The sequence below is a fragment of the Canis lupus genome, chromosome 12 (assembly GCF_011100685.1).
Source record: "Canis lupus familiaris isolate Mischka breed German Shepherd chromosome 12, alternate assembly UU_Cfam_GSD_1.0, whole genome shotgun sequence".
Taxonomy (NCBI): Eukaryota; Metazoa; Chordata; class Mammalia; order Carnivora; family Canidae; genus Canis; species Canis lupus.
This window is the reverse complement of record NC_049233.1, coordinates 34,484,684-34,509,814: the sequence shown is the minus strand read 5'-3', so window position 1 is coordinate 34,509,814 and position 25,131 is coordinate 34,484,684. Positions and strand designations below refer to the sequence as shown.

At 34.6% G+C, this 25,131-nt stretch overlaps 1 protein-coding gene across 41 annotated transcripts in view; it reads right to left on the bottom strand.

Annotated features, from left to right (window-relative positions):
* Window positions 1-25,131, bottom strand: part of RIMS1 (regulating synaptic membrane exocytosis 1) — a 477,431-nt gene that overhangs the window by 376,555 nt on the left and 75,745 nt on the right. For 40 of the 41 annotated variants that reach the window (XM_038554462.1, XM_038554466.1, XM_038554493.1 and 37 more), the window contains exon 2: window positions 17,931-18,011. The exons of the other annotated variant lie outside the window; for it this stretch is intronic. In XM_038554462.1, coding sequence (XP_038410390.1) covers window positions 17,931-18,011 — 81 coding nt within the window. The remainder of the gene's footprint in view (window positions 1-17,930; window positions 18,012-25,131) is intronic. 41 annotated transcript variants of the gene reach the window in all.

Below are 25,131 nucleotides of genomic sequence, written 5' to 3'. Positions count from 1 at the left end.
AAGTTCCAGGCAAAGAAGAAAAGATTTTCAAAGGCAGGAAAGAGAACCAAGAGAGTGTTTGCAGTGCTATGCTGAAAAATGTGCTATTGTTTCTCCAAAACAAACAACAACAAAAAAAGTGGTTGATTTATATAGTTTGCTAATTTCCATGGTACAAATACTCTAACTAGGGCAGATTTCAAACAATAAATGTAATGTGAAGTTGGCAAAAGATGTGGTACTGCAATATTTCTATCATATAGTATTTTTAACATGCAGATACAATGGACATAACTCAAAAGCATAGTCACATGTAGCAAAATAATTAAGAAGTGGTGATTTTCATGCATTTATTACTTTTGTTTTAATGTAATTTTCCTAATTGTAAGTTTATACAATTTAATTTTTAATAGTAACATTGTTTAAACAACCAGTTTGAAAGTTTTTGAAAATCTAACAGTTAGTTAGTACAGGCCATCCCTAAGCACACCACTGTGTGCTGGTGAAGTACAAGTCTATACTGGTGAAGCATAAAGTGTTTGCATGAAGGAAGATGTGGGTAGGAACATGAATGAATAGGGCAGGGGAATGTGGGCAATGGTAGGTGTTAGACATCCTTTTATACAATTCCCATCAGTCAAAAAAAAAAAAAAAACCCACAATTCCCATCAGTCTACATATGGATAGATGACAGAGATAGATTAATTATAATAATAAGAATACAAACTAAAGATTTACCATCTCAACTTACAAATTTCAACTTACACAGGGTCCTACTCATCCCTATGCAATGAAATAAAACAAGCAATATGCATCAGAGGTCTAAGTAACAACTCCGTCATCTACTGGAAATTTAAAAAGTAGAAACTAGTATCTTCTTCCTGGGGGAGAAAATTATCTGAGGTTTAATGTAGCAAGAGGTTTGTACACCAAAATTGCCAAATAAAATTCCCAGTTAGTGTCACTGTAAATCCCACATATCTTTTCAGAAACATGTACATTTGCTGCTTATGCACAAAGTAGAGACACATCCTTATTTCTTATGATGTTAATTCCAGTATTACAGATCTTTTTCTTTTTCTCTTCCTATTCTCTCAAATATCATCCTGTTAACATTACCTTTGATTCCTTCTGAACATGTCTGAAAACATAATCTCCCATTTTCCTTTCTGTGTCTCCCTCTATTTCATTCAATAATTATTTAGAGTTTCAGAACAGAGAGATGTTTCTCAAGCCCTTTTGCCTTCTTCTCTTTCAGAGATAAACATATTGCAGAAATCTAATGTCAGATTATAAATACAGTCTCTTTGCTTCTAATATATTCTAATTATAGCTGTTAAAGTGATCAACAATAGCAATTTATCATCAATCAACCAATAAGTAAAAGATAACATCTTTATGCATTTTGGCATGTAACTAAAAACATGCAGAAACCTGTGAGAAAGAGAGACGTAATAGAAATGAATAAAGATGAGGAAATGCCAGGAAATCCAGACACTGGATTTTAGGCTTAACTGGAGAGGCAACAGCAAACCAAAATACATTCTGAATCAAAAAGTAATACGATGGGGGCATCTGGGTGGCTCAGTCAAACATCTGCCTTTGGCTCAGGTCATGATCCCAGGGTCCTGGGATTGAGCCTCACATCAGGTTCCCTGCTCAACAGGGAGCCTGCTTCTCCCCATCCTCCCTGCTCATGTTCTCTCTTGCTATCTCTGTCTCTCTTTCTCAAATAAATAAAATCTTAAAAAAAAAACTACAAAAAGTAAAATGGTGAAAATGGGATTTAAGAAAGAATATATTAAGAGTGTACCCAGGATAGGTTGTATATAATCAGCAGCTTCATAACTGCACTTAAAATGTATATACAACTCACTGCCCTCAAATTTTTTTTATTGATAAATATAAAATTTGTGCAAGAAAAATAAATAGTTCTTTTGGCCCACATCTCAACATTCAAAAAAGAGTCTAGGGAAAAAACACAAAGATATGACAAGTGGCTATTTTTCTTGTATATTTTGCAACATCACTATTCTGGTAATCACATCTAAAAACATATTTACTTTTAACTGAGAATTGATTGGACCAGCTTTAAAATTTACAATCTTATCAAAATAAAAACATCATAATTCCTATGCCAGTGTATAAAGAAAAACTACAAAGCTCTTTTATTCTGACCATTCAATACTGAGCCTTTCCCTGTATAACTTAACCCCAAAATTTAATATTTTAATGAAAGAGAGTGGGATAGCACTGGCACAGTGCAGCAGGTTTCATTTTGGTACCCAACTCCACTCAAAAACTGTTGACTATCTTCTATTAGAATTAGAAAAATAAAAAGAACTAAAATAGAGTTCATAAACTTGGCAGATTTAAGACACATACATAAATGAAGAGTTGGGAAGTGATATGTACTCTAGGGAAGACAGGTACCCCAAAGCTCAGAGGAGAAGAAATCCTGGCAGGGCAGTATGTTGGGTAAGTTTCAGAGAAAATTACATGTAAGCAGTGCCTTGAAAGTAGATTGGGTAAAAAATTACACACTGAACCCAGGAGGGCCAAAAGTAGTGGAGAGCACTGTCAGTGAGTAAGGAGTAATATAATTTTGTCAAACACACAACTGGGAGAAGGTTTTGTGGGAGTGAAGACAGTCAGGCAATGGATAGTTAGGGCAGGGTCTGTAATTTATTCTGAGCTTTTGGGCCTCTGAGAGGGCAGCCACTCTGACGATGGCTCGGTAAGATACTTTAGACTGGCCAAAGAACAAGAGACAGGAAGGCCAACTAGGTTTCCAACTCCAAGTCAAAGAGAAGGGGAATATAAAATAAGAGGATGGCAGTGAGAGGGGAAAGAAGGAACAGATGTGAGAGGCGATTCAGGGCACCTGGGTGGCTCAGTCAGTTAAGCAGCTGCCTTTGGCTCAGGTGATGATCCAGGGTCCTGGGATGGAGCCCACATCGGGCTCCCTGCTTACCGAAGAGCCTGCTTCTCCCTCTCCCTCTGGTGCTCCCCCTGCTTGTGTGAGCACTCTCTCTCTCAAATAAATAAATAAAATATTTTTAAAAAGAGAGAGAGAGAGATGCAGGATTAGAGCTGACAGGACATAGTGACTGATTATATGTAGGGAGCACAAGGAAGGGAAGAGTTGAAAATGACTCAGGGGTTGCCCATCTGGAGAATAGGGGGAATGTGTACACGAGAGAAGGTGAAGGATGCAGTACGTGACTGTGCCTGTGTGCCATGGAGTGTGATGTGGAAGGAAATACAGAGTCCAGTCATTTTACTCAGACCAAACAACATAATACCTAAGTGCCTTTATGTATAAAGTACCATGTTGGTCACTGGGAAGAGTCCAGTGGCACATGAGATCCCACTTTGTTGTAAGTAAAACATTAAATGTCCTCTAATTTTAATTGCAAAAAACCTAAATTTTATTTTCATATACACACACATACACGTAGAGAAATAAAACTCAAAGCCATACTTCTTCCAAGCCTGAGCTTTTCTCATAAATATGGTCCAAGACCATCTCATAAATATGGTCCAAGATCCCCTGAGCTATCATAGTAAATGACATTGCAAAAAACCAGCCCAAGTATTTTAACACTTTTTAGTGCTCCAAAGGATAACAGATGGTGGAAATAGCTCTCTGGAACTGCATGGAAAGGCAGAGTGAGAAAAATCAAAGGGACAAATGAAAGAGGCTTTCCATTCTCTTTCCTGATTCTCTGTATCCTCTACTCTTTAATGTTTGTCTTTAATGTTTATCTTTAATGTTTATCTTCAATGTGTATCAACTCAGAGTACCATTTACAATAAAGGGAATAACAGAATTCATCTTGGAGTCATTTGTCCATTGGCACTCATTATTCAAATCAAATCACAGTTGGAATCAAAAGAAAGCAATTTGTATCAAGTTCCAATGGTGTAACATAGTATTACATATTATAGTAGACCAACAACTTGGAGGCAAGATACCAAAAAAATATTTAAAGCTAATGATTTTTTTTAATCAACTAAGGCAACCAAAGAAAACAATTTATTGAGAAATGACTAGTATACTTCTGAAGTATTATAGGAGTTCATCCTTAAATTATGTACCAACCCCTCTTTCTGCAAGCAAAACAAATAAGAACCTACTTATTTCATATGTAAGGAAACCAAAATGCAAAAAAGTTACTAAGAGCAATTTTGTACATTTTTCTGGGTCTGTCAAATTTTATATCTTCCGTGACTTTGCTCCAACTTGGGGTGAATATCATGGAGAATGTGACTTACTCACTGATTACGTATCATGCCTACCACACTCTCACCTACAGTGAATTATTTGAATCAAGAAACCTATTGCATTCTTATCATCTTCTAACCCCTCCACAGTGTAGCCCAGGATTAAGAAGAGAGCTGACCATCACTGGATCCTCACTTGGATCTTTGAAAGGAATTATCAGACTACCTCTAAAGTCTGGAGTGCAGGCTCTGCAGTCAAATTGCCTGGCTTAAAATCCTGGCTTCACTCTTAGCGGAAGTAACTACATAAGCAAGTAATTTATATCTTTATGCCTCAGTTTCCTCATTTGTAAAATGAAGATAGTAATGGTAATTTATAGAATTTTGTAAAGATTAAATGCACATAAAATACCTAAAACAGAATAGTATTTAATTGCAGTTATTTTGCCACCACAGTTGATAGAGAACCAGCAAAGAGCTAAAAATAGACACACTTCCACCTTAACCTTATGCAAATTCAGGTTGATGAGCAGTTTTTAAAATCTAGATGTGTGTTTTTTCTCCTTTTTGATGCTCTGAAATGAAATAGTCCTCTCAATTGTGCCATGGAGTCTCTTTTCCTACGGATCCCCCTAAAGAATCAGAAAAGAGGTGACAATTATAGGGAATGTAATTCCCTAAAGCCGCATGCCTTTTCCTTACTTTTTCATTACCTTTCTTAAGGTAATTCCCAACTCTAATTCTGGACATTTTTTACAGTCTTTCGTCTTCCTTGTTCCTTTCTCTGCTACATTCACTTGTCACCAGAGCCTGCTGCTTTCTCCTTCCAAATACCTCTCTCAACCATTTTTTCCATAACCCCACTATCATTATCCTTACTATTATTAACCATTTCTGGTCTATTTTAATCATTTACTAATTGGTCTCTTTCTCTCCAGGAATGCCCTATTATCATCCATTATGCATACTTCTGAAAGATTCATCATCCCAAAGCATTCCTTTTAATCTGGGTAGCTCTGTGTTCAGATACTTTCTTGTCTTCCTTCAGAGTAAAACCAATTCCCTGAGCCTAAATTTCAAAGATATTTATCTACTGGTCCCAACCTTCCTTTATTGGTTTATAGTCTTTGACTCTTGCTAAATAAACTTTGGTCATTTACTTGCATTGTAATGTATCTTTTATACCAGTGTAGCCATCAGCTTATCTATCCATCCATCTGTCCACTCCTCCATCCATCTCTCCTCTTCCACAATTAAATTACAAACTACTTGAGAACAGACCTTATACCTAACATTATTTTGGGATACCTCCTTTCACCTTCCAATTTTGCACAGTATTTAAAACATAGCTATGTGCTCAATAAATACATTTTTAAAGAATTACTGAAAAATATCAGATACCATATAATCATTAACATAAATATGATAAAACATCAAGTATTACTGGCTCTAACAAGTTTTCCTGACCTCTAATTTTGAGTTAGATTTCTCTGTGCTTTCATGCCAATCTAAATTCTTTCATAGCTTTATCATCGTACTTTGTTGTAATCATCTACTTACTTGTCTGTCAGTTTAACCAGCTCTATCTTATTAATAGTTTTATAAGTCTGTGTCAAATGAATGAGTAAAAATGAATAAATTCATGTAACGATATATGCTACATATATGGGTCATTTGAAAATGATGGAAATCTTATTTAATATTACCCAGAGTTAAGTAAGACTTAAAAGGTCTGTTTCAGCATATCATGTTCTGAATTTATCTACCCAATGACCTCAATTATATATTACTGATGATGCTATCTAAAGTCATTAAAGACAGTCTAGACACACAACATTTAATATTTGTTATATGTATAATAGATGAGTGCATTCATTTATCTAGTAAAATAAATTTTTTACTAAATAAACATTAATTTGCTGTATAGTCGCCCAAGATCCTGGGCATGATCTTTTCTTTTTATTTAATACCTTCCTTCTAATACCAATGCAGAAGTAGCCAGGGGGTACAGATTTTCCTTTCCTTCCTGTTTTTGCACAAGAACCATTTCTTGGCACTGGAAGACTGTTCTCATTCTGGACAAAAGACTCTGTAGAAGAACAGAAGAAATAGCAGTGATTCACAGGCTGGGCCCTGAGGCACAGCGACTTTCTAATAATAATATTGCCAATATTTATTTTCCCTTTGCATTCTCTCAACATGAGTTTTGGAAGAGAGATCTAATTCAGAGATAGTCACGTTAATTTTGATTTGTGGAATTATCACTCTCCCAACTAATCTTCATTTTCACTGAGTAACCCAGTGGTTCTAAACCATAGGAGTATGTCAGGATAATTTGGGGAAACTTTCCAAATACAAATTTCCTGGCTTCACTACTCATGCACAGTAGGGAGCATCTGATACATGATGGGCTAGTGTGAGGTATAGTGTATCTTTTCAAAAACTGTTCCAATGCCTTTTTATACCACTACTCTCATTGAGAAACACTAATAGATAAGATACAGCCTATGTTTTAACTGAATTAGGTAAAAAGTATTTTTTTTTCAAATTGTGCCAATAAGAGTACACTGTAAAAGCTTCATAAATATTTTAAATGGACAAAATAATGAATAATGTAGAGATTATTCACTGCTACTGTAGTAGAATATGTAATATTTATACAGTACTTTACACACAACTCTCTTACATACTTTTACTCATTACATCTTCAAAACTTGCCAATGAGATAACTAGAAACATTTTCCTTCCTATTTTCCAGATGAGAAAACTGAGATTTAGGAAGGCAAACAAACACCTGGGCCAATGTTACCCAGCAAGTAAGAACCAGAACAAGGACTAAAAATATTTGGTACAAACTCTGAATGCTATGATTTACCCACTACTTCCTAAAAAATTGCAAAATTCTTCTTAATCATAATGTAGATCATCTGGGTATTTTGAATCCATCCTATACTATGAATCTAGATAACTGGATTCTCGACCTAGATCTGCCCCTTTCCTGCTACATGACAGTGAGGCAATTCACTACCAAAATTCATGTCTCGTCTTCCATATGCAGGCCAAGGGCACAAATCATTAAAGTTCAGTTGGTGCTCACATCATGTGACTTGAGTTAAAGTTGACATTAAACAAATCCAATTAGAAGTCTGCTTAGGCTTCTACAACTTTAGTTTTTCACGAAATTTTCTTAAAATAAATTATTTGTGTCTATGGAAAAATTTCATATGGCCTAAGATTGACCCAAGAAAGCTGAAGGGATGGAGATCCATTGAGCTAGGTCCTTAGGGCTGCCCCTAGGTCTATGGTAAAGATGACCTATAGGCTTCCTAATAGAATCAACAAGATGATAAAGAATAAGATTCTACTCAGCTGTTCTGCACAAGAGGGGAAAAACTGTTTTTAGCTAAAACACCCTCTATGCACAGGAACAATGGACATAGTATATAAGAGGCAAGTCCTCTAATGTCAGGATCACCAAACTAGAAACTGTTCAGAGCCTCATTAACAGAGGATGTAGTTCAGTCAAAAAGGGGTAACTGGTGAAAGTAATTTATGATTAATTAAGGTCCATGAAACATAATTGTTACACATAAAACTACTATGAGTCTACTCTTACCAAACTAATTTTTTTTAATACACAAGGAGTTGAAGAAGGCATCTTCTTTCTGAGCATTCAGACACAGATAAAAATGGTATCATCTTAAAATAGTTACAACAGAAAGAAGGGCCTTATAAGACTCTGTGAACTGGCACAGAATGATTTTCATAAACTGGAAAATCATATAAAGAGAATGAAGACTATAAAAGCCACACGATTAAGAAAAATTCTGTCACTTCCTAATTATAACCATGAATTGGTAATGTTAGCATTCCTTGTACTCTCTATTTTCAAGTTAACTGGTTGTACTGACTTTATCCTAAAAGACAAAAACATATACATATTTTTTAGTTGGAACTTTTATTTTTCTAATATTACCTGCTCACAATATGATCCCTACTGCAGGTGGTAATAGAAGTATTGACTATAACATTGAACAGCTCTTATGGTATATATGAAAAAATAGTTAACAGCAAAAACATAAAACTCATCACATTTTGATGTAAACATCTGGCTGAAAATAGTATAGAACAGGCTGCTTGTCTCTGAATAATATGTTCATTCATGATAAAATATATAGTTAAAAGATCTTTTGCATATGGAAATATATTCCCTTTCTTCTTGGCTGAACTTTACTACAAAATGAGATGTCTTTCCAAAAAGGAGCAATATTTTTATCTAGTATATATTTTAGAATATTTATTTCCTGTAGTATAGAACACCTACAAAATTATTAAATCTTCTATCCGAACAGAATATGAGAGTGCAAAAAAAATCACAAAAGAACAAACATTTAAAATGGCACAGTTTAGTCATGTTTCAATTTTTATTCAATTTTACTTTTCATCATTTTTTACTTTCAATATTTGACATTCTATGCAAATTTACCTAAAGTAATATAATTGAGATTTCTAAATTTTTCATTCACATGTGCCTTTTAAGATATGTATGTGTACACAAGATGCTTAATATTTTATGAGAAAACATGTTACTATACATTATGCATTCAATGCATTCAACCTGTTACACATATCAGAGATTACACATATGACTTGCAGCCTCCTCCCTTCAGTATACACCAGAAGTTCTCTCCTCTTCCTTTTTTAAAATCTTTTTTTTTAAATGTTTTATTTATTTATTTTGAGAGAGAGTGTGTATGCAAGAGTGGGGGTGGAGGGGAGGGCAGAGGGAGAGAGAGAACTTCAAGCAGACTCCATGAAGAGCACAGAGTCCAATGCAGGGCTTGATCTCATGACCTGAGATCATGACCTGAGCCTAAATCAAGAGTTGGATGCCCAATGAACTGAGCCACTTAGGTGCCCCTCCTCTTCTCTTTCACCACTTCCAAAACTTCATTAAATTACACTAAACTTCATCAAACATGACTAAATTCCACTTGTTCCATCTCTATTGCTACCAGCAGAGTCCAAGCCACAATTATATTTTGCCTAAACCACTACAACTGCTTCCTAAGGTTCTTTTATCTTCACCCAACCCACTTGCCACACTACATTGGATCATAATTCTCCCTTTTCTGAACTACTGCAAAGGCTTCTCAATAGTCTTACATAAAATCCTAAGATCTGAGAGGTTTCTAAGTTGGACCCCTTGCTTATCCTATCAGTCTCATCCATTGCCCTCCCCCTCACATTTCTCTGCTTTCTTTTAGTTTCCCAACCATGCTACACTGGTTTCCATTTAAGATCCACTCCACACACCATCCTGTCCAACTGGAATTCCTTTCTGCTGACTCTTCATAAGGCTGATTTCTCATCTTTCAAGCCTCTCCTTAAATGTCATCTCTCAGAGCCTTCCTTGAACATGTTTTCTAAATAGATTTCCCAGTGTAATTCTCTAACATGGCATTCAGTTTAGCCCTTTGTTAAAAATAAGAGTTTTGTCATCTATGTTTGCTGTTTAGATCCTCTCCTACACATTCTAACTTCTACAAAGACAAAGATTCTGCTTTGTCCATCATCATATCCAGTGGCTGGTACTAGGCTCTGCACAAAGAACAGATATATAAATATTTATTGAAGGAAGAATTAATAGCCTGACTCTCTGGAAAGTAAGCAGTGAAAAGCTTCTCCTACTACACAATCTCTACCAGTTGACGTTCACTTCCCCTCTCCTCAATGCTACCTTCTCATCCAAAGCTGATTTAACAGGTTCCCAATGAAGGAGCAGACTATACCTGAGCAGAGATCAGAACTTAAGAGAATGTGGAAAAGACTGAGTATAAAATCCGCTAAACTTCAGGAGCAGAGTCCACATGACTCAGGACGTGCAGAGAGCCAAGATCAGGAAACCTAGGGAAAAGCAGGCTAGATTCTGGTATTCACAGGGTCTCCCCCAGGTTTTTGAGAGGAATCATTGTATTTATTATGGAGTTGTATCTGAGGTGGTGATAGTCTGTCAGTGGGTTGCCCAATTTTCTGTATTATTCATGCAATTTTTGCCATCCATTACTACAGCAAGACAGAATTCTGGGCATTTAGTATAAACAACCTGAATCATGTCTGGTATGCAGGGCTTAAAGGTACAGTGACATAGTGACAAGGGCTCTGTCCAACTGTTAACAATTTCAGAAACACACTTTTGTTTAATCTGTTATCTAGTATAAAATACAATGTTGATGTTAGATGTGATTTTAAATGAAAAACCATATAATCAAGTATAAAGACACATGTGTACTTCTCAGACATTATGGGAAAAGTATATATATTAATATATATTTTTCTCAGTTAAAATTTTGATTCTCAAGGCTATTTTAAAATTAGGTTAAATATAAGCTACCACATTGACATGATTAAATTCATTCTGATCCCATACATATCGGTCCTCAGAAGCCCCTATGTTATAATTAATCTGAACAAAGACAGTTGTTGCTGAAAAAAGCCATGCCCTTGATATCTGAAAAAGTATGCCTATTAAAAGAAAAATTTGGATACAGCCTCCCTGTCAATTCAAGGCTGACTCATCTGAAGCTGTGAAGAAGGGGAAAAGAAGAGTATGTGTGACACACATACCCATGTCAAAAGCTTCAATGCAGATGGTACTTAATGATCAAGTCCAGGATATGAATTACCACTGCACAGAGAGATCATTTCTAGAAACGAAGTAGAAAGGATAAAGATAGAATGGCAAAGTAAAATTCTGAGACTAATAATTTGCATTTTTACCTGGAACTTAAAATCATTTTTGGTTAAATAAATGAAATTGATACTTACAGGACTTACAAACATACGACTAACATAATTTTTAGAAATAAAAATAAACACCATATTAAAACCAGTTTCTATTTTTTTTCCCAAAGGTAATCAGAGAAACTCAAATCAAAGAATCTCAAAATTATTAAAGAAATTATATCTATAAGATCTTTTCTTTCTGATTGGCTCTAGCTATACTGAACCCAGACTCTGAGGTTACACTGTAAGTTTTAAATTATGAAATTGGTTATACATGTGAACACACAACAGAGTTAAGTTTATTTTCTAGAACTAGAAATCACAAGTATCAAAAATTCAAAATAAGGAATGGTTCAAGAGTAATATAGAATTAACTTTTGAATATGAGCTTTCCTGAAGATGTGAGGACTTCATATGCAGTACACTTACCTAAACATACATATACATTTATACAGAACCATTATAAATGCTCAAATAAAATAGAATTTAAGTAATCAAATAGCTTCCCACAAAGAAGCTGATGGCTTCATTGGTAAATTCTACCAAACATCTGAAAAAAAATTATAGTAATCTTTAACTAATTCTTCCTAAATAGAATAGTAGAGAATACTTCCAGATTCATTCTATGTGGTCAAAATTACCCTGATACCAAAATCAAATAAATCACAGGGAAACCACGAACTAATGCCACTTATAAATATATATATATATATGTGTGTGTATATATATCCTCAAAAATAATAGCAAATCAAATAAAGAAACATATAAAATGGATAACCAAGTGGGATTTATCCCAGGAATACAAGATTGGTTCAACATATGAAAATCAAAGCAGTACACCATGTTAATTAAATAATGGACAAAAAGGGCATTACCATCTCAATAGGTACAGAAAAAGCATTTGAGAAAATCCAACATACTTCCATGATATGAACACTAAACATGCTAGAAAGAAGCATCTTAAACCTGAGGGGGGAAAAAAAAAAAACAACTACTGGAACTCCACAACAAACATCGTATTTAATGGAGAAAGACTGAAAGCTTTCTTCCTAGATGAGGAGCAAGATAGAGATCTGCTGTTACCACTTTTTTTTTGTTACCACTTTTTGACAACTAGATTCCAACACGCAAAAGAATGAAATTGGGCCTTTACCTCACACCATATACAAAGAGTAACTCAAAATGGATTAAAGACCTAAATATAAGAACTAAACCTATAAAACTCCTGGAAGAAAATCCAGAGGTAAATCCTTATGACCTTGGATTTCACAATAGTTTCTTAGATATGACATCAAAAGCACAAGTAACCAAAAGAAAAATAGATTACATGGACTTCATCAAAATTAAAAATTTGTGCTTCAAGGTACTATCAAGAAAATGAAAAGATAATTCACTATATAGGAGAAAATATTTGCAAATCATTTCTCTGACAAGGATATAGTATCCATTACATATAAAGAATTCTTACAATTCAACAATAATAACAAGTAACCAAATTAAAAATGGACAAAAGATTCTGGTCAACATTTCTCCAAAGAAGCCATATATAATAACCAATGAGTACATGGAAAAGATGCTCAACACATCATTATTCACTACAGAAATCAAATCAAAACCACAATGAAATAGCCATTCACGTGCTTCATACCCACAAGAATGGCTAACAAAAAATACTAAAAATCCCAAGTGTTGGCAAGGATGTAGTGAAATTGGAATCCTTTTACATTGCTGGTAGGAATGTAAAATGGTGCAGCTGCTTTAAGATACAGTTTGACTGTTCCTAAAAAAATGTAAACATATAGTTGCTATAATGACCCAGCAATTGCATTCTTAGGTTTATACTCAAAAGAACTGAAGACATATATTCACTCAAAAAATGTATATAGATGTTAAAAGCAGCTTTTTACACAATAGCTTAAATACTAGAAACAATCCAAATGTCCACGTAACTCATGGATGATGGGTAAACAAAAAAGTGGTATATACGTACAAAAGAATATTATTTGGAAATAAAAGGGATGGAGTTTTGATAAATGTGTAACATGTGTAAACCTTGAAATATTATGCTAAATGATACAACCAGACATAAATAGTCCATATATTCCATGATTCCATTTATGTGAAATGTCCAGAAAAGGCAAATCCATAGAGAAAGAGTAAATTAGTGGTTGCTATGAACTGGGTTTGAGGAGACTAGGGGAATGAATGACTGCTAATGGGTAGTAGGTTTCTTTTTTGGGGTGATCATCATGTTCTGAAGTTATAAAGCAGTGATAGTTGCATAATTTTGTGAGAAACACTAAATTGTACTCCATGAAAGGTGAATTGTACATATGGCATGTGAATTGCATGTTCATTTTAAAAAGCAGGCAATCGGCAACAAAAACAAAGAAAACCAAGAAAGACTGAATAACAATACATATACCTCTGGATTCAATTTTTTCCTGATAATGTCACCTTCCACAGTAATACAAACATTGTATAAATATATTTTTTCTTCGGTTATACATTCATTTTCTGGATTTTTACTTTCAAATTCCAACTTCACCCATTCTAGTATGACTAATCATCCCAATTTTTCCAGGACAGTGCAGGGAATTGGATTCCCAAGACATGTGACTTGCAGTACTGAAACATGGATAGTTCCAGGAAAACTGGGACCAGTTTGTTTTTTCATGATCTTGCATAATTTACTTAATTCCTCTGCTCTTTGTTGCAATACAGATGATACCCTCTACACTGCCTTTTCCAGTTTTTCCTTCCAACTCTATATTTTCTCCCCATGCTATTTCATTTGTCCTAATGGCTTTTATTATAAAGCAACTACTTACAAATTAGCACATCTCATCTAACCCTCTCCTGAGTTTGAGATATGGAGAGCCAAATATCTTCTGGATGTTTCAAATGGAGATACCTTTGGCCATTAATACATAAATCTAATGCTAAATCTAAACTTGCTTTCATGCCTAAATTAACTCTCTTCTTGATTTTATCACATTCACTAAGTCTCTTGAGATAAAGTGAGTTATCCCCCCTCATTTTTGCTTTATTACTATATCTAATGAATCACTATACTCTAATTATACCACCTGGGAAATTTTCTCAAATCTACCCTATCTCTTACCTCTCCTACTTATCCCTGTTAAGATCTAAGACTGATACTGATGAATAGACAAGAATCTCTCAGACTTTTTAAATCCAAAATCACTCTGAAAAACTCAAAAACCCATAATGGTATGTCAAATTTCAAAATACAGTATTAAAAATAAAACCTAAGACAAGGCACAATTAATTATATACTTTCTCCAAATTAGACAAACATCCTGTTCTTCAGAGATTCTCTTGCAGCACTTCTTACCTCCTTTCTCTCTCTTTCACATACATGCTCACACTCACCCACACACACATGAACTTCTACCCACCCATATGACCACACAGCACACAAATACACATACACATGTTCTCAGACTCCAACAATGAGAACATGTTTTAAATTACCCCAGCACAACCTGATGTTTTGGGACTCAGGACAACTGTTCTCTCCCGGAAGACTGTACTCCAAAACTGCCTACCTATCGAACTATTCTTCTTTCAAAACTCGTATTACCTATTGCAGGCTTGGTATATCCTTCCTTGACCCACATCAACCCCAAACAGAATAAATCATTTTTTAACATATTGTACTTTATTACTTTGATTAAGTGATGACAACTTATGCAGCATGTCTAAAATATGACTAAGTGACATTTTAATAATAACTGAAAAAGAATCCTTGGATAGTTTATATACACAGTTATCAAAAATATAAAGTTTATGGACATGTGTATTCATCAATCTAGACTTGCAAGTAGAATGTACCAAGTAACATAAGTATAGTTGCCCTACTTCCTGTCTACCTACCACTCTCTCTCTCTTTTCCACACCCACACAGTCAAGCCTTTTTAAAAGTCATATACAATCACTATTTCCTTTTCCTGACTTGTCATTTCCTCCTCACAACTATCAAAATAGAGTATTTCCACCCACTTATATATTTAAACTGCTATGACAAATGCCACCAATGACTTCCAAATGGCCAGATCCTAAGGACATTTTTTATCTCTGAAGTTATTCATTGATTTTCTGCTGCATTTGATACTATTGGAGATACCTCTTGAGCCCCTCTATTACCTTGGCTTCTGGTTCTTCTATGTTTTAAATTATTATTTCTCAGCTGAGTCAGGGGATCCTTTTCTTTTGCCTATTCATTATGCATTGATTTTTACCTAGGACTCTCTCTATTATCTTTTTCTAACTATATATCTTTTAGTGATGTCATCTCCTGTCCCAGTTAACTGAGTGTTTCAGTTTCATATACCCAACTATTTCTTGGACCTGTACCCTAGGATAATGCACAGGTACCACAAAATCATTATATCAAAATGCAAACTCCTCACTGCTTACCTACCTAGACCTAGTTTGGTTCTTTAATTCCACTTTTTCTGTCAGGTCCTTAATTATCAAACAATTGATATGATAGTCTCCCTAAACTTTCCTTACAAATCATATTCAATTGACAATCAAGCACTGCCAATGTGACTCCTTACTCAGCTCCTGAAATGTTTCCTTCCTACACCCTCTGCTACTCCTATAAGACATTATCGTCTTTCTTTTGACTATTACAATAGTCTATTAGTTGATTTGCTTGTCCCTAGTTTTGCCCACATCACATTCTTAGTCCATTTTCCCCACTTCTGTCAAAGTAAGTAATACATATTTTATATACCTACACACACACACATATATATAATGCAAATCTATGCTACCCTCCTAATTAAAAGCCACGAGGATATCCTTATAACTAAATATAGTGTTTATTAAATTTTATATTTTTACCTAGTTGTCATACACAGAAACTTAAATTCATCCCACAATATTAAGCTGGGATACATTCTTTCTTGGATTTTCTAATCTCTTACATTCCATTCAAAATTTAAAAAGCAAAAAAGTAGCCTTTATTGATATTCAGACCAACTCATGGTTTATAACTCACAAATCTAAAATTCTGAGCAGCCAGCAATTTATTATTGCCTTTTTCTTATCAACCTAGAAAGGCACATATATGGATAAGGAGAGCTCAAATTACAAACACACTATATAGAGAATCAGCAGGATAAGGAAAGAATTGCAAACTTTAAATACTTGAATTCACTTAGAGAGGTTCACTATTTTAATGCAAAAAGTTTAGGTGAGCAAAGAAGTGGTCAGAATAGAGGCTCCAAAGGAACTACAGTTGCTTCCTCTAGGCCACTATACTCAGAGGGGCTACCAGGAAAGTTCCACTAGGTACAAGGTAAATTACAACATATTTCTACAACTCTTACGTCTATGGAATGTAAAAAATATAATAAAGAAAAGTGATCTAAAGTCTTGTTGGGAAGGATGACAATTGCTGTTCCATATCTAATAACTCCAATTTAAAATGGACATTAGATCAAGTGGGACCAATTAAAATGGAACCTCAATATGTGGAATACAACATTTTAAAATCAATATTCATTCCCTAAAGAACTTTCCCAGAAATAGATTGAATCCTAATATAATCCTAATACAAAACAAAATGCCTTGTAATGCCTAGAACATAAGAAGTAGAGATGATAAGTTTTCCATGAACTATGAAGGAAAGTTCAATTATCAGAAAAAATGGTTTTAGAGCAAGAACATTTATAGAAAAAAAAATATGGCAACACCATTTAGAATACTTCTTCCAACTTTGTACTTTTGTCAATGTAATTAGAAGTCATTTTTTACTATGTGTAAATAAAAATTATTTTTATTCCTTGAAAAATACTGATAAAATGTAGATGATATTCAAGTATACTTAAAGTCTGAGATAAAATCTATAACTGATGTATTGAGCCTCTTGAAATGTATTTACCAAAATTTTGTTTCCTAAAACATAATTTTAAATGATTTGTGACTGACTGTAATATACAAAATATAAGGATTTAATGCCTTATTTAATTTTGGTCTTTGCCAATGCTAATAAAAACTTGTCATAGTAGAAGAATTATAAAAATTTACTTTTCTTCTCACATTTTACAATTTTATCACTTTATTTTGGTATACTTCAAAGAATTCTCAACTAAAAAAATCTATAGAAAATCACTCTTAAGACACATTTCTTCAGAGGTGTTTGATAAAAACCTTGGAAGGAGACATTTCCCAGTAGTAACTACTTGGCTGTAATGATTATGCCGAGTAGTGCTGCTACTGAGACATTTTAAGGGAATGTTTAATTTTTCTTCTTAAGAGCATAGTTCTTGTCAGAAGATTGAATATATCCTGTACTATGCAGAATTTTAAAGCTATTGACATTTTATCTCATCAAAATCCACATTCACAACTTAATTTACTTATTTGGTTTCTTTTCTACTTCTTGCTTCCCCGTTATGTTAGTGTTTAACTCTTCACTAGTATCTACACTTGAGGTTGCAATAATAAAAATGAAACTAGATGGGCAATTCACTCTTTTCGATTGTCCATACCTTTAAATGATATGGTGAGGGTGGGTAATGGACTACCTCTGCACTTCTCTTACTTACACACCCCCCTCTCTTTACCTTGCCTTACCCTAAAGTCTTAGGCTGCAGCCCACGTACATTCCAAATCCATAAGGCACAGAATTTCTGCCTCCCTAGAGCCCTAAAAATGTGTCCCTTTCCTCTAATTAGTTTTATGCTTCCAATATGGCATTAGAAACTTCATTTAACAAAGATACTTAATACAGAGCTCATGTTTCCAGATAATTTTATCTGATTAAATAGTAGCCTTTTTATTACACATACATGAGCAATCAGAGTATCTACTCCCACATGCAACGTGAATTAATATATCTGTAACCAGTGATCTGTGTAAGAGACGACATTTTCAGTCAATAAAACTAATGCCATACTCACGGTGAAGGTTGGTGGGGCTGGTTTTCAGCATTTCTTGGTGTTTTGCAGGCAGCAGGCTTCGCCATGTCCCTGACAACACACCTGGGGCGCATGATAGACAGCACAACGCACTATTAATTATAAAAAGGGTAGAACACATCTAGAAATTAAACACGGTACTGAAAACACAGTCTAATGGAAAATCTTTGTAAGCCCCTTTGATCTTAACCTGGAGGCCCTGGAAAAGCCCTTAGAGTTGGATATTTTTGACTTAGACTTCCAAGAGCTCAATTATACCCAAATAAAATCTGTTCTAGCTTCTTAATTTGATTTTCCTTTTAGCACCAATAAAATGATTGTCAGCAGTTTTCCCCATAGAAGAAATGCTACTGAAAGCTTTGGCTTCATCATGTGATAACATCTGAAAGCTTAAAAATATGAACAACTGTTGCACTGATACGTTAAAAGATGGGCAGGATTTTCTGTGGCTTTGGCTATTTTACTAAAAGATATGGACTTATTTCATGCCATTCATTACCACACATGTTTTTTGCTTTATGCAAAAAGAGATCTAACAGGTCTGAAGACATTCTCCATGTTCAAAACCCCTTCAAGTTAAGAAAAGAGAAAGACTTGGAAGGAAATGTTCATATATAAGGTATTTGTGTGTGTGTTTGTATGTGTGTATATGTAAAATAAATAGAGAAAATACCTCCACAATGTGAAAAAAAAATAGCAAAAGGATTTTGTGTCTTAAATCCCCCATTATAGGCTAACTAAATGCAGAGGATAGACAGTATAACAGAGCTCCAAAGGGCAGCAGAGGATACTCTTACCCTTGTGTTAACAGGGCATGCCGAGCATTGAAGAGATTCATTGGCAGAAATTAAAAAACACCCCCGCCTAACACTGTACTTGGATGGCTCAGATATGCCTTCATTTCAAGAACTTTAAAAAATATTGCTTTGAATAGGGAAACCCTTGGTTACAAAGCTGAGACCCCACATCTTAGACTTTGTAACATGGAAAAGCCCCTTAGGACCCAGCATTCTCAAACATGAATCTGGTTCTTACAACTTCCATGGAGGCTTCTGGGATACTTGACTACACTACTAATATTTAAAACCAGTCATGTTATTCCAGAAGTGGATCACTGGTGAGGCAGTGGCAGATATATTGTTTTCCCAGAGCTAAAAGCTGCATGGCAAAATTCTCCACTTCTGAAAGAAATGATACAAGGAAACATGGACACAACGCACAGAAACGTGCACACACACATACTGCTCATTCCAAACAAGGTCAGCTAAGACTTAGAAATCAATATGTAATGTAACGAGAAAAGAAAATGGTATCATTTCAAAGACTTGATATACTTGGAGGATCAAAGTACAGAAATGTAGCATTTGCTAAGAACTAATGTTAAACTCTTAATGGACTGGTCAAGAGATGGAAGTCAAAGACATCCACAGGAACACAAGGCCTTCTGTTCTTGCTTCATTTCATGGAAGGAGAAAGCCACTCAGGCATCAAGGGTTAAGTCAGTAACTAAGAAGGCACTCATTAGAGCAAAATAATGTTCTGGGATTTCTGAGCTCTGAAATGTTGGTCTAACTTATCCAAAGTACAAGGAAGTTATATTTCATAGCACTGGAAAATCTTTAACAATTCCCACTCAACTAAAAATAGTACATTTAGCATATTAAATCTACATGCACTGGTTCGTTAAAATATTGGAAATATCACCAACTTTGGAAAACATTTTGAAGAATTATATCTATGGGAAACCATATGCAACCTTCTGTCTTAGTTTATTTCTTTTTTTCCCCTAAAGTTTCAGGAAATTATACATAGCTTTAAAATAAATCAGCCATTTTAATTACAGATTTCCTTAGATACGCTTTTAAGTAACTCTTTTCTAATAAATGTGGATTATCAGCCAGCACTAAAGGTAGACTTCTAAGCAAACTGTTTCCCTAAGTGAAAGACTACGTCTATGTAAGAAAACTTTCATCTAATCTCAAGTGCCCAGTACTTTTGGTGTAAAAGTACAACAGCTGACACACTGCTTCTGTCTGCACAACTATAGAATCTTTCAAATAAAAACTTTATTTGAATTTCTGAACTTTATGTACTAGATAATGAAAACAGATACATCAATATTTAAAAAATGTAGTATTTACAATGAACTTAAGTATAATTTTTAGCATCTGGATGGCTCAGTCAGTTAAGTGTCTGACTTTGGCTCAGATGGTGATTCCAGGGTCCTCAGACTGAACCTCACATCAGGCTCCCTGCACAGCAGGGAGCCTGCTTCTCCCTTTCCCCCTGCCCCTCTGCTCCTGCTCTCTATCTCTCACTCGCACTTCCTCTTTCTCAAATTAACAAGTAAAACCTTTAAAAAATAAATATAATTTGAGATGTACTTAATATACTTTAATTTTTAAAAAGCAGGTAACATTTTTCATACTAAATATATTCTGATTACAAGACTATAGTGATACATACAGCTGGCTACTGAATCTGTGTTTTTGGCGTAAAAACTATTTGTTTCGGATTCAACCAATTTGATGGGACTCTAAACTATGGTATATATATATATTCCTACATTTTCTAATTTGACTTCTTTTTAGCTGAAATTTCTTCTAGATATAAGAAAGAAAAGATTTTTAAAAACCCCTATGCTCATATAGTTACATAGGATATAAAAATATATATATAATACACTCAAGATTTGTGTTAGCTTGTGTTGATTAACATTTCTTTAAAATTATAATTGGATTGTGTTGTGTCTGGCATATTACATTTGGAGGGATAAGCTGTAATAGTTTTGACAGTTCTGATAAGCAGAAATTGTTCAGCACCAGTGCCTTCTATTATCTCCTATGCATTAAACTTGAATCACATAGACCCCTCATACTTAAGAAATACAGTATTTCAATATGTTGTAGCTATTGTAGCTATTAAGTGTCTTCCTCTACATATGATTCATTCCTTCAGCCAGACATAAGGAGGCCACAAACACTGCCAAAGTGCTGACTTCCCAGAATTACTATGGATCAAGAGACTAGGAGTTCAAGGGGTTTGACCTCTTATTCTTTGCAACATCTTTAATTCCTCAAGGATTTATCAGATGTGGACTCTTAACAGTCTTCAAACTGCAAGTGAGCATCCTCTCATTACTCAAGCATTACTGCAGATTTATGCAAATGAGACATTCTGCAACCACCACAGGGGAACGCTCCTCCTGACTCCACCCTCAGCACTGCTGGGTTTTATGAATGACTGCAATCAATGCGATGAATGGCTGCCAACTGCCCACTCAACCACTTCTACTCTTCCGTGCACAGACACACAGGAGAAACTCAAACTGCCACAAGCCTGTCAATGAGGTTATGGTTAGACTTTCATCTTTCCAAGCAGGAACTAAATGTGCTTCCAGATACTTAGAGTATGTAAGTTAAAAGTCCTAAATGCCTTCAAAAAACACAATTTACATAATTACTTTCTCTCTTTTGAGCTTCTATTTTGGTTCCTATAATAACTACCCACTCCCCTTGACCCACCTGCAAAACACAAAACAAAACACTATTTTATGAAACTTTATCTCAATTTGAACTTTATCTAAATTGTTTTATCTTTCATGACTAATGTCAGGAAACTATATACTGTGCACTAAGCTGTGAAATAGATATGACATGTTTACATTTCTGTTCTCTGTCTCTTGGTTTTTGAATTTTACTCCTATCATCAATGGAGATAAGTACATTCAAATAGTGTCTGGAGAAAAAGCGTATTTGTGCTTATTCCCCGAGTGTTATTGTACTAGTCTGCATTTGTAATAGGAAATTTTAGAGACAGTTAAAAAAACCTAAGATTGAGAAAATGAAAAAACTTTTAAAATACATAATTTTCTAATTTGCAGATCACTAATTAAAAATATATAGAATGGCACTTGGGTGGCTCAGTTGGTTGAGCATTTGACTCTTGATTTTGGCTCAGGTCATGATCTCATGGTGGTGAACTGAGCCCCACATAGGCTCTTTGCTCAGTTGAAGTCCGCTTAGAAATCTCTCCTTCTCCTTCTGCCCCACCTCTCACATGCTCTCTCTCTCTCTCACTCTCAAAAAAAAAAAAAAAAAAAAAAAAGAGAGAGAGAGAGAGAGAGAGAGAGAGAGTTAGATAGATAGACAGATAGAAAGAAACAAGGATTCCCCAGCAGCCATCTCCATCTTGGCTGATTGCAAATACATTTCTCTAGCTGTCCAGGCCAAAAACTTTAGACTTTTCTCCTTTTTCCTTACACTTGCATCCAATTCATAAAATGGTTCTACTTTCAAAATTTATCTAGAGTCTAATCCTTTTTTTACCTCCTCGATTATTGCCATCTTGTCTTGAGACATTATCACTATTTACTTGGATTTCCACAAGACTTTTAACTGGTTGCCCAGCATTTACCCTTGCCTTCCCTCCTCTAGTCTATTCTCTCTTCTGAAAGATAAATCAGATCATGATTGCTGTGCTCAAAATTCTGCATAGTTCTCCAGTTTACTTATTTCACTCACAAATAAATTGCCAGAGTCTTCAAAATATAATCTGGCCTCCCATAACTCTAGAGTTCATCTCCTACTATTCTTTGTTTCCAACTCCCTCCTTCTTTGCTAATTCTGCTCCAGTCACCCTGGCTTCCTTTCTGGTTTTCCTCAAATAAACCAGCCCTAATTTTACTTTGGGTTCTTTTCATCAACCAACCTTTCCTTCTGTCTGGAATGTTCTTTCCTGATATTAGTTATGACTAACTCCTTTACTTCTTTTAATGCTTTGCTTAGATGCCAATTTCTGAAAACTCCCATTCTGATTATTTTACTTACCACTATAATCTGCTTTCCCATAGCCACCATATTCCTATATGTTCAATGCCCTTTTAATTTGCTCTACTACTTACTAAAGTTTCCTGCCTCCCACTGCTGAAGTATGAACTGCTCAACAGGAAGGATCTCAGTCTCTTTGGTTCACTAACACATATTCAAAAACTTAGAATAATGTCTGACATAATAGTCACTTAATACATATTTGTTAAATGAATGGATAAGATAAAAAGGACAAAAGCTGTGGATTTCAAGCTTGAGTAATTTTAACACTCTAAAACATAGTGATTCAGAATAGATTCTAGGTAAATACTTTTTGCAAGATTACAGCATATTTCTATAAAATATTTACAAAACATAAACTGATTTATGGCCAACAAGTTTTGTGACTTGAGTAATTTCACTAAATGCACTTTTATGTGGTTTGACTAAGTTTCATTTTCTTTCTGAACAATAAAAAAGGTATTTCTCAGCATATGACTTATTTAGTGGAGAAGACTAATGTCAAGTCATTGGTTGAACCAGCAAGATACCATTTAAGATGTCATGTACTGATATTTTATCAAATAAAACTCTAATATAATTGTATATGAGGTAATTCAATAATTGTAAAGAGAAAATCCCTTTTTCTTCTGATATTTCTAAACATATAGGAAAATAAGAAGTACTTTCATTCATTTAATACTTATTATGTATCAAATATACATAGCATATCTTCTTCAATCTTCAAGATATCTACTCTGAAAGAAGATATGATTGTCCCATTTGACAGATGAAGAATACACATCTAAGAGATCATTTTTTTTAATAGTAATGGCAAATATTGATATTTTAAGAAGGCAAGATTTGTATCAAGGTCTATTTGGAATCAAAGTTGATGTCCTTTCTATCACTGCATGCAGACTCCTGACATTAACACAGTGGGTCAGGTTGGTTAAATTAGAAATGTAAAATGACCTTAAGACCAATGGCAACACTATGGAATGTGAAATGCAAGACAAGCCATCTGGCCTATAATAAAAGGCTATATAAGAAAAAGAATCAAGGAAGCTAAAAAGATTTTTTTTTTTTTAAATATTTTCAGGACAAACATCATACAATTGATACAAATCTCTTCAAATATATTTTTAAAGGAGGCCTTCAAAAGTGATCTCATTTCCACTCACAAATACGAAAAAGAAAAAAAAGATGAAAAATATTACTTTAAAAAGTGACTTTTAAAAAATTGCATATTCATGTTAATTTAACCATGAACAAATGAGTATGATGACTGTTACCCATAAGATGAAGATGGAATAGTAAAAATTCTACACCAGCAGGAGAGAGTGAACGTTGGTATTTTGAAAATCCAGATGTACTAATCACAAATCATCAGGGCCTGTTATACCTCTAATGTGCATTCAGGGAACCCTCAGAAGCTACATTAATTTTTATTTTAAAAAAGACATAGAGGACAGGCGAAGTAGGTTCCTAATTATATGAAAAAGGAAGCCAGCTGGCCATTTTTCACAATGACTGATGTGGGTTGCTGAACCTCCCCTGAAGAGGCCAGGAAGTTATTCACAAAACCAGACAAAAAAGTATAGGATTCTAAAATAAAGGTGATAACAAGATGAAGATTCACTACAGAGATTAGTGAGCAATTCTAAATTTTAGAGAAACAGATTTTTCAAAGACTGATAAAAAAGAAAATGATAGGTAAAAAATCAAGTCCAGGTCTTCTGAATTATTCAAACCTACTCCATTTATTAGCCCTTAATGTCTCCAAAATGCTAACAGGCTAATTTTGTTTCCTATTATGGTTTCCAACATTTTGGCAATATGACCAATCAGCCCCTTTTTATCCAAGCTACTATTTTCTGTTAACATAATTAGTTTCTTTTTCCATTCACCAATTCTTGAAATATTATGCATATCTATGGGTTTATATAGGCTGCCATCCCCCAAACACTGTCCCATTTACATTCTTCTACTTACTAACCCGTGTACATTCTCCAAAAGCCACCTGCTGCCTGCAAAACAACACAACTTTAGAAAAATCAAAAGTAGCAGAAATCTCCTACCACTAAACCTGCAAGAGAGAATTTCTGTTCATTCCACAGACGAGGGAAAACTCATCTAGTAAGAAGTAAGGTATTTAGAGAGGGAGGAAGCAATTAATATGGCCAGTGTAGCAGAGGTATCAAGGATGAGCCCTGAAAACACATTTTGAACTCCCCAGGAGTAAAAAGAGATGGGGTACAAGGGGAATTATGGTGGGTCGGTGGGACAAGGGGTGATGTGAAAGTGGAGACAGAGAAAAAATGGAGTCAATTAGTGAAAATGGAAACAAAAACTGATTTGAAAAAGGAGTGATG